Source organism: Telmatherina bonti, assembly GCF_933228915.1.
Source record: "Telmatherina bonti genome assembly, chromosome: 7".
NCBI classification, from domain to species: domain Eukaryota; kingdom Metazoa; phylum Chordata; class Actinopteri; order Atheriniformes; family Telmatherinidae; genus Telmatherina; species Telmatherina bonti.
In genome coordinates, this window is record NC_136625.1 from 12,609,808 (window position 1) to 12,621,322 (window position 11,515).

The window sequence follows — 11,515 nt, forward strand, 5'->3', positions numbered from 1 at the left end:
GTTTTTATGCCAGAGAATTCCTCTTGTTTTAAGAATATTTTTACTTGTTTTGGGAAGTCTTGACAAGCCAAATTTTCTTGTTCTGTTGGCAGATAATTTATCTTATTTTAAGTAACATTTACCTCATTTTTGTATATTTTTTTCTTTTCTTTTTTAAGGCTGAGTTTTCTTATTGTGGTTCTTATTGTCTTAAAAAAATTATTATTATTCCAAAGCTCATTTTTACTATGAACTGCCCATGATATATCCTGTCATTTTGCCCACAGTGTGTTTCATTGTATTATAGTTGCTATAGTTGTTTATCTTGTCCAGGAAATTCTTGGCAAATAGTAAATGGACCTTCATCCATCTTATATAGCACTTTTCCAGTCAGGCTGACCACTCATACATACACTACATGGCACATTCACCCATTCATACACACACTCATACCCCGATAAAAATTAGATAGCAAGCAGAAAATACATCCATCTCAAGAGTTTCTATTTCAAAAACCTGCTTTATTTTGTCATGTTAGCATCATGTGAACACTTAGTGGGCATGATAAGCAAGTCAAAGCACTGCTGTGTCTCAGCAGGACTGGGGTTCAGTTGGCCAACCATCTGAGGTGGTTAAAATGATGTGGGATGAACGTGACTACCAAATTACCAAATAGTGACTTTTATAGAAATATAGACAAGTCTTTTCATGGTTTTAGATCTGCAGGAGAAGTATAACTACGTATGAATGATTCAGACTTAATAATGTCTGTATCGTTCCCTGTGAAGAATTCATTTAAACTAAGAGTAAGTTGGCTATCAGGTTGCTTTTCATGTTGGTTTTACTTCTATGTCATGTACTGCTTTCCACAGAGGAACTGTTGTTTCCACTCATCTTAGATTTCCAGAAATCATTCAAAAATGTGAGTAGTTTTTTTGTTTAATATGAGTTGCAATGTCTGAAATGGGGAAAAACAGAACATCTCAGGAAGAGAGAGGGTACAATTCAGTCAAAGAACATTTTTCAGAGTGAGGATTCACTTACTTGTCTGAGAGGAGGCGGTCAGATGCTCCAACAGATCACATCCAAACACCTTCTCTTTGTTGCCCCCTTTTCTTCGAACTCTTCGCATCTTTTCCTGTTTGCTGTTTCCACCTCACATTCAGAGCGGCCTGCGCTGCTCTGCTTGTTTCTGACTGTCAGGTTTACTGACTGCCTTTTCTAGAAGTTTTGACCAACTTGGTTAATGTGACATCGACTTCATGAAAGTGCCGCACATTTCAGAGATTTGACCAAGCTGCTGCTGTTACTTCTATTTCCTTTCAGTGCATGTTGTTGGGTGCAAGTTGTTTCCTCTGTGGGTTGCGTTGCATCGTAAAGCTGGAGACTTAAGACATATTTTAGTTCATCCTCCCTACAAAAGCAGAAATAACAAAGGTTTCTTCAAGCTGCAGACAACAACCTCTCCTCAAAAGAATCAAATTGTCCTTTGCTTGCACATATGTCTTTCTACTTCCCCCTGATGAACTCAATTTATTTTCGAATGAAAGGCCACACCCTTGCCTGTGTACTTCTCCTATTGAGAAAAACAAGCCACTGAATGATCCTTCTTGTCACACTAAACTGAGTCTCTGAGCTGTTGGACCCACTGGAGCCTCCAATCTCAGCTCCTGCTTGATGACTATTTTCGATACAAGCCCAGTTGGTCCTCCCTGCCCACATGTCACGGCCATTGCAGCTCTGTTCGCACTGCAGCGGAAGTTGAGCTGTAAGACTCGGCGTCAGGCAGAAATTCAACTTCTTACCCCATCCTTCTACATCTTCCGCACACCTGCCACTCTTCTCCCTCTATCCACTCATCCTTCACTATCTTGTCTACTTTCAGGAAAAACTTTAACTAGTAAAACGTGAGCAAATAAAGAAGTTAGAACAGTTTGTCGTGAACCAGCGTTCCTACCTTCACTCTGCATCGGCACACAAGTAGCAGCATAAAATGATGACGCAAAAAACCACTAAACTTCCCCTGTTAACTTCCTGAGTGTCTATCCTTCTCTTGTGCTTTCGCTATGCATGTGGCCCACAGTTTCTCCGCCTCTGCTGACTGTGTAGGGAAATCAGTTCATTGTATCTATGCAGGGGATCTATTTCCCTTTATGAGCCATGTTTGTCTCTCTGTGATCCAACCTCTTTGTGATTTACTCACATTAACAGGTTGAAGTTGACTCAATAATTTAACATTGTCCTTTAATTATTTTAGCTTTGCAAAGTTAAATGTTGGACCAGTATCAGTTATTATTAATTAAAGTAGCACACAGAGTCACAGTAAGTCGAGAAAATACCACAAATAGCTCAACAGTTTCAAGAAAAGTTTAAAAAGAGGCAGCAGGAACCCGATGTGAAGATTAAACTGACCACAAACCAACCAGAAGACCAAAAACAGCTGAAATAATACTATAATTTAATGTTATAACAAGCCATAAATAACAAATTATGACATATGATGTTCACGATCACTGGTAAAGGCTACAAATATGTCAACAAAAGACAACTGCATAAACCACATGAGCATATCATGAGGTGCTATTATCTATTACAGCGCACAACAAAGATTTACATACCTACCAGCAGTCTAGCGTTAGTTTGCATTAATCAATAAACAAATAATATCTTGATATTACAATAGCATTTGCATACAGTATAAAAGTATGGTGGCACAGTGGTCAAGAAGGTTGCTGGTTCAACCCTCGGCTGAGGAGCAGTGTGAAGAGTGGCCTTTCTGTGTGGAGTTTGCATGTTCTGTATGCATTCTCCACTCTGACATGATATGTTAGGTTTATGCTATTGTTAATTGATCACTTATGACATGTAAGTCACTTTGGATAAGTATAAAATAGTATAAAATAGAATAAAATAGAACAAAATAGAACAAAATAGAACAAAAGAAAAGAAATGAAATGAAATGCAATAAAATAAAATAAAATAAAATAAAATAAAATAAAATAGAAAACAGTGAGTATCAGTGTATTAAAAGAGTTCGTATGTCCTACCTGACATGCTTTTGCAACATTTTGGACTATGAAAACATAACCTCTGGACTGTTTTTCCAATACATCAATGCATTAATTCAGTAATCAATAAATGTCTAAATTGATACTGATATTAAAAGGTTTGGTGTGTGACTGATAAAGTCAGACTGGACGGTCTCGGTTCTTATATTTTGTGGCGGCAGCTCTAAAACGCTGTAACAAGTTATCTATAAATAACAGACAGGTGTCTTCTTCACTGCCTGTTTTAAAATCTCTATAAAAGCAGACGTTCTCACTGATTTTCTAATATGTGACTGTTCTGTATTGGTGTGTGAGTAATGTTTGTTTGTATATATGTTTAGCCTACAACAATGTATGTGCTTATATTTTAGCATTTGTGTTTTTATTGATTGTACAGCAGTTTGATTTAATTCTGCTTGTTTTGAACGTGTTTTGTTTTGTTCATTTCTTTGCACCTGCTATCTAAACCAGTCCAAACAAAATCCACTTCACTGATACAGCATGCAGACTGTATCAGTGAACAAGTTTATTCTTAGTCTGAAATGGCCATAACCAAACAGAAAAGGGTCTCAGGACACACTGGTTTTCATTTGTGATTACATGGTGGTGGAATACGTTATCACAAGCGATCACAAGCTATCACATCAGAGCAGCAGTGTCTTTCTCTACCTTTTAAAAAAAAACTCTTGAAAACCTAACACAGATGACACCCCGTCACACCTCATCAGCTCATGTTCTTCACCTGTGTTTTAACACTAACTTTCACACCTACAAAAAGGGCAGAAAAACATGTTTGTCTGTGTTTTCTGTTGTTGTTTTTTTTTTTTTGTACAAAAAAAAACAGAATAAATATTTTTTAGCAAATGCTTGAGATGTTAAAAAGAAGAAGTTAATAACAATGTAACAGTGTTCAAATGGTTGAAATTTGATACAGTTGTGTTACAAAAAAAACTTAGTTTGGGTTTACATACCCAAACAAATTGGTAGAGATGCTCAGGCAGGTTTATTTCCACAAATTTTTTTAAAAAAATAATAAGTAGCAGCTAATTTACTTGATGATTTACAATGATGAATAAACATCAGGCAATAAAAAACAAAGACAAGGCACACCTTTGCCTGATCTTGACCATATAATAATCAAATAGTAATTGTCACTGATGGGTAATGAAGAGACATCGTCGTACATCTGAAATTTTTGAGTGTGACATAATTAAGCAAAATAAAATGACACCAAATGGGGAATTCTTATCCTGAACACAAAGAAAAGTCCTTTGATTACTTAAAAAAAAACAAATCTAACAGTGGTAAATAGCAGAGTTGCCTCACTAGAAGCAGAATCTGTCTCATCAAAAGCTCAGCTCAACTCATGTAAATTACTGAGACAGTTTTCCAGTCTGAAAAGCGTCACGTGACAGAAGAGGAATTGATCATTCCTGCCATTAAAATGGTTTTAACTATAATTAATTAAGTAGCAGCCAATAAAGTAAACCTTATTTGGGGCAATTTTATACATTTTATTGTGAGTGCTGGGGTGCACATGGTTGTGGTCGCTGGATGGGGGGAGTGATGCCGTTGTCAATGAAAATGGAGGACCCTGCAGAAGGTTTAGGAACCACTAGAGACTGACAGCATATTGCTGGTACAAGCAGCATCCAAAGACTTTTGAGTCATTTTTTTTAGATGAAGAGGGTCTCAGAGTAAAACACTGCATTCTCTGACACCTTCTATTCTGAACATGCCCCACCAGTAGAGTTCCTCGAGTGGAGGTATTGCTGTAGCACTGTTGGAGAGGCTGCTACAAAGGGAACAGTTACTGTCTGTATCAAAGAAGACTATTCCAGGGAGTATGACGTGTAGTTCTCCCGGCTTACATCCAGACCATATTAGCAGGTTAATGCCTACTGCAGTCGTGAGTATAAAAGAAAACACAGAAGCCAGTTTGGGAGGAGATGATTAAATTATTTTGGCTTAGTTGTGGCAGTTGTATCACTACATTTCACTAGAAGACCTTTCCATTACATATCATCCATCCATTAGCTGCATGCTTACTGTAGCATGTATGGTGTTGATTAGCACTGATCAAATGGGCAAAGTTGAATAAGTGGCTAAATTTAAACAAAATAAGTCACATGTAGCTAAAAACAAGATGTGACAGTAGTTGTACAGTGTAAAAAGTTAAGCTAGTTACATGTACATTTTAATGAGCTTTGGCAAAGAGAAAATGCTCTGGAGAGAGTTAATTTGTGAGGATAGCTTAGCATTGCTTTAACTTGTATTTGTGGACTGCCCAGCGAATTGTGCTAAGAGACAGTCATTTCTAAAAGTGATCCTGAGTTGTGCAGTAAGTTCCAACATTTTCTGGTTTTAATGCACCTGAAGGCCCGAAGATGATGAGCATCCAGTTTTGATGTTCAGTCCTGACCCATGCACACAGTCTGGATTTTCTGGATCTTTTGATGATATTTTAAACTGTAAATGTGAAGCTTTCCAAAGTTTCCACAATTCTATGTTGCAGAACAGGTTTTTTAGAAATTCCTCCACAGTTTTGAGACCAATTTTGTCTTGGATTATAAAACTTCTGCCCATCTTTTCATCTAAAATATTCATTTTTATACCCAGTCATGTGACTGATCTATTGCCAGTCAACCTAGTTGTCAAATACAGTTCCAACATCTGAGATGTGAGCCATTTTATGTTCTATTTGGAATAAAATATGGGTTTCTGAGAGTTGAAAAATATTGCATCCTTGTTATATTTGCATTTCAGTGTCCCAGCTTTTAGAAATTAAGGTTATAATTCAAATATAGAAAGTTTTTATCTGAAAATATCTTATATTTTTTAGTATGAAAATAGCTTATTATAAGAAAATAATAAATGGAAACAGTTTTAATGTTTACTGCACATCTTTCTATCAAACATGTATAAACATCATAAAATGTAGTTGTACTGCCATTTCTAACTTTTACGCTTAGAAATGCAAATTCGTGTGGTTTAGTAAGCCCAATATTATCATTTGACTCTACATATTAATTTATGGTTGCAAATCTTTGTCGAATGAACTATATATTACCAGAAAATTATCTTGAATCAACAACTTTGTTTCACAGTGCGCACGTAAGCTAATATTTACGGTAATGGCTTGCGTCTTCTGTGGTGGAAACCTCCTTTCAAGTTCCGGTACTTTTTCTAGTGGCGGAAATAATCTAAAATAACACTTAATAAAGACGTATATATACATATTAACCTATTCAATTTAACTGGTATGAATTAGTATGGGATGTTTGCTTTAAACTATTAGAAAAGGTATGTAACTTTTCAAGCGAGAGGCGTAAAAGACATAAATCCGCCTGTGGGAACTGTAAATGTAGAGGAAGCAAGCGCTCCCTCCCTGCACTCCGCGGAGGAAGTAGTCTCGAGCACAAAAACACACATCTTCTCCCCAACAATGCTGAATTTATCTCTCCGAGTATTGAACTGAAGACATTCCTCCAAAGAGCGACTGAAAAATAGCTCACATAGGCGCGTGCAGCCTATGTAATAATTGGATTATTATTGTTGTAACTAAAAGAAACCGAAGCATCATGGAGAGCTGCAGCTTCCAGAACCAGCTGCTGTCCGTCATGGAGGTCCTGGCCAAGGCAGCTGTGGCGGAGATAAACCGGTGTGTGGATGACAGCTGCGCGGTTCTCCGGATGGAAGTGAGCCAGAGCCGGCGGGACATCGATCTGCTGAAGAGCAAGTGTGAGGTGCTGGAGGCAGAGCTGAGGAGGAGCAGGACGAGAGCCAGGAGTAAAGGTGGGGAGGGCGACGGAAGAGTTGTAGACCATGAATGGAAGCTGATAAGTTGTGTCTGTAACAGACTGATTTTGTGTCGTGTGATCCTTTTCCTTAGTGAGCAACTCTCAAGCAAACGAGACCGTTTCTAGTTTAGTGAGAAAAAACATCAATAGAGACACTCAGAGAACAGACTGGGGCAGACCCAATGGAAGTCCAAACCAACCCCACCAGGTAAGAAAGCTGCCTTTTCTGCTTGTATTATATATATTACAGCAGATACTACATGTGCACAAGAAAATAACTATACATAAGGAGAAATGACGAAGAGTCCAGGTTAAACTTGCCCTTTTTCCCATATCCTGTTTTTGTTGTTGTTGTTGTTGTTGTTGTTTTTTTTTGTTTTTTTTTTTTTAACATCCTGAATACCTTTTTTGTGTCTTACTTCGTTGTTGCTTGCACCACATTGGAGCAAAGCAGGGGGTGGGGGAGGGGGGGTGGACACAAGATGTGCAGATACAAGGTGACAGGCATTTAACAAAGTGATGTGTCTGGGTCAGAAACATCATTTAAACCACAGCGATGAGTGATGGAGCTGTGTCATTTAGTTAAGTTGTCGCACATGGCTGCCAAGCATTAAAAATGTAACAAAGCAGGCCGATATTTTTACTTTGAACTCAATTTGCAAAGTGGGGTTGATGTATTACACTTTCCACAGATTTCATGGATCCTGACTTTTGCAAAAGATGCACTGATTTATAGCTCCTCCAGAGACGCATGTTTTCTCCAGTTGCATTTTAGGAATTAGACACATCCTTTAAAATATAAAATTTTAGGTAACAGGCAGGAGGAAGGAAGACAGGTGAGATTTGAGGCCCAAATTAAACAAATGGGATTATCCTTATGAACCACTATAACCTGCAACACAGTGCAACAGTTTGGAGGTAATTAATTAGGCAGTAATCCCCAGCCCTGACCCTGAAGGCCCAACATCCTGCAGGTATTAGATGTTTCACCGCTGCAACACACCAGAATCAAATTAAATGCACCTATGACAAACTGTGCACAAGACTGCTATCGAGCCATCGATATGAGTCAGGTGAGTTGCAGCAGGGAAACACCAAAAGTCTGCAGTACAGCCAGAGTTATAAGCATATAAGGAGATGCTTATATCTTCCTTTGAAACAAGCTGCTCTGCTGCAGCGGAGGGTGAGGACTATCTTTCTAAAAACACACGACACATTTGAAAATCTGTTTCCCATTTATGCTGCTGCTGTTTTTTCAGTTTATTTACTGTAACGTTGACTCATATAACTTGTGAAAGCCGCAGATATTTTCATCATGGGCAGCTGCAATGACAATAAAGCTTAGTTCCTTCCTTCATTTCTGTTCGTCTGGTCTCCTGCAAACGCAGTGCTGATCAGTCATACTGAATGCAGGTAACAAAACTAGAGTGAGTTTATTTTACTTTTTAACCCTAAAAAAATGTTGCTCAATAATCACTTGATGAATCCTCTGATGAGATCTGGTGCATTTGGCTGAGACTCCTCTATATTCTGCTGGCAGAAAATTCATCATTAAATCAGTATTTGCCAGTTTTACTGGCAGCTCAACACATGTAAACCAGCTGCTTTGGCTGTGAAAGATTTCCTCTTTCACTTTTTATCAGATATGCATGTTGACATTTTTGTGACATTAGCTTATTGAACTGCGTTGCTATTGGCTTCTTTGTGCAAAGCTGTTTCTTTTGTGCTTTAGGTTTGCCAAATCTGCCTCTAAGCAAGTGTTAAATTAGTCACATATGAAAACCAGAAGCACTCAGAGTGGGCAGACCACCAACAAGCCATTTAAAAATGCCAGTGATTGTGGGCATTGTGTTTTAGTTATAAGCTCTAATACCATAATAATTTCCTCATTGTAAAGAGTCATTTATGAAGAAAGTGGTGAGGATTAATGGGCTGAGATGCGTTCTCTTTAACCTGCAAGCTCAGGTGAGCCATCTTGACAGTGGAGGAGGCATGCAGGGACCAGGTTAGGTTGTTGACTGGTGTGAACTCCCAGGAACTTAATGTGGGGGACAGTTGCCACAGCAGTGCTGCTGATGTAATTTGGGGTGTGTGCATGGACCTTTTTCTCCTGAAATCAGTCACCAGTTTTCTTCTTCCACATTCAAGATCAGCTTGTTCACCAGTCCATAAAAAGTCTCACCTCCTCTCCGTAGCGCCTGTTGCTGTCATGAGGGCTAAACTCAGAGACGGCATATGGGGGGGTTTAAGATGATTCTAATGATTCCATGACTTGATAGGGGCCCAAAAAGATGTACAAACTATGTAAGAAAATCATTAAACCTTCATTAAAAATAATAAATACTTTTTTCAAAGGTTGTTATAAAATATAGCAGTAATATAAACTGATAAACCATTTATATAAAAATAACCTAGTTAGATGTATGCACTGTGATTTAACCCTTTATAGGGCACTCAAAGAAATAACTTGAAATTAGAAATTTTAACCTCAAATTGTCCTTCTGGTATGAACCAAGACCTCCATTCTGTTGTTTCATTAACAAAAAAAAAATGTTTAATGCTGAATATGAATGAAAACAAAGTGATCAAAATAGTCACTTGCTTCATAAAGGGTTAAACACAGCCCTAGATCTTTATTATTCCCATGAAAAGCTTTTTTAAAAAAAAATCAGCTTGAAGCAATTGAAGCAAAAACAAGAATGTAAAATTTGCGATCAAGTGGTGGGGTCTATGCCACATGTCTTTCAAAGGGCCCAAAATTCCTGGTGGTGCCCCTGGCTTAACTTACACATAGCACAAGAAACAGTCAGCAAAGTGCTGCATTATTTACTTGCTATTTGCACACTGTGTCCAGAGGTGTATAAACTCGAAGTAAAGTAAAAGTCCTGCCATGTTTTTGGATCTACCTGTGCATTTAGAGCAGGTGCATTTAGGTCATCTACCTCACTAGTTAAATTCAGCTGGTTTAGCGACTGCTTGGAACAGGACAGGACTTTTACTTTAAGGCACCTGGATTTTACACCTCCGCTGTGTTGAAAATCTGCCTCCATATAGTTCTTCAACTCGCTGGTTCCCAGCCTACGTATTTTCTTTAAGAACCACTTTCATGCACATTCAGAAAAGGCATGGACTCCTGTTGCACTCCATGCCTGGTTTTCTGCTTTAAAAGGGAGATTTTCACCATGAATAATATTTTCTGGCTGAGTCCTATCTTCCGAGAAAGCCAAATTTAAATGAACAACATACAACCTTACTTTTATTTCTTAAAACAGGGTCAATATGTTGACATTAATCACAATAGCTCTGGATGTTCAAAGCCTCAGGGAGCCTCTGGGCTCTCTGGGGACCTCAGGTTGGGAACCACAGCTTGAACTGATTAAAACAAAAGGTGAAAAATGGATCTTGTATAGATTTTACAGTAATTATTATTAAGTGTTTCATCACTCTGGGAAAAAAATCCCACCACTTACAGTTTAGCAGCAAGGTTGTGTTGAAATAGTAAAAAGATCAGAACTGTGTGAAAATTATTAATAAATCCAAAGCCTTCAAAGATGGAAGTAAGTCAAGCCTGCTTTGATGGTGAGATGAGCCTGAAGTAGAAGAAGTAGAAGTGATTAGAGGAGAGTTGTGGAAACTGAGCCTACAAAGGTGGTGAATTGTAAGACTAGAAACCAGACACTTGTCATCTTGTGCCATTATTCGGGTTTGATTTTGTAAGAGAGCATCTAGGAGCTCATCAAGGCTCGACAAGGAGGAAAGGCTACAAATGATGAGGGCACTGAGGTTTATAGTGAAGGAAACCATGGTTACCATGGTTTCAGACCGTACGTAAGAAAGACAAGACAGCTCGCCCTACTAATTACTTATCTCATCAAACTAAGTCCTTTTTATCCTGGAGCAGTCCCTCAGTGCAGATTTCCTTCTGCAAAAGGAATGGACATAAAATAAAGCATAAAATCTTTTCTGCTTAAGTTATGTTTTCCATAAACAGCAAAAAAAATGCCTGTTACAGATTCACCATGCTCAACTTTACATCTATAGACAGGTGGTAATGTCCAGTCACACGATTTCGGTGAAGTTGTAAATTTAGACACATTAAAGTCGCACCCCAGAAGTTATTAATCCCCCAGAAACTTGTCTGTTCCTCAGAATTGGACATTTTAAAGTTTAAAATAAAATAAAAATTATGTTATTATTACTTTGAGGGAAAAAAAGCTACAAAAATTTTACTTGGAAAAAAAAAACTGGTGGAAAGAAAATGTTTTACAGTAATTTAGCGCCTGTGCTAATCAGCTGGCATTGGCATGTTTTGTTAACTTCTGGCTTATGAGACGCATGATGGCTCTTTCGACTGATGTTCAGTGCATTATCAGTTTACTGCTTTCTGGCTGGGTTAGAGAAATGTAAAGCAATTTACTATGAACAAAAAATTCCAGTAGAAACTTTGAGCAGCGTCACAAACTCATTAACTTCATGTGAAATCCGAAAATTTGAACACAGCCTCTAATTATTCAACTCTGCCATTCATATTGCATTGACTCTTAAGAATAGACTAAATAAAAGTTGCATATAAATGCAATTATTAGACTTAAGATGGATTTACTTGTACAAAATTAAATATCCACTGGTTTCCTGGCCGTCCCAGTTTAGTTGGGGGCCAAAAGCTGCAGTTCTCGGTTCACGTGTGGC

At 38.0% G+C, this 11,515-nt stretch overlaps 1 protein-coding gene across 1 annotated transcript in view; it reads left to right on the forward strand.

Moving 5' to 3' along the window:
- Positions 1–6,598: 6,598 nt before the first annotated feature.
- LOC306758418 (uncharacterized protein) overlaps positions 6,599–11,515 on the forward strand; it is a gene marked incomplete at its 3' end in the record, with an annotated part of 6,883 nt that continues 1,966 nt past the window's right edge. Inside the window, exons 1-2 of the mRNA XM_079243746.1 lie at positions 6,599–6,821; positions 6,919–7,034. Coding sequence (XP_079099872.1) covers positions 6,608–6,821; positions 6,919–7,034 — 330 coding nt within the window. The 5' untranslated portion in view covers positions 6,599–6,607. The remainder of the gene's footprint in view (positions 6,822–6,918; positions 7,035–11,515) is intronic.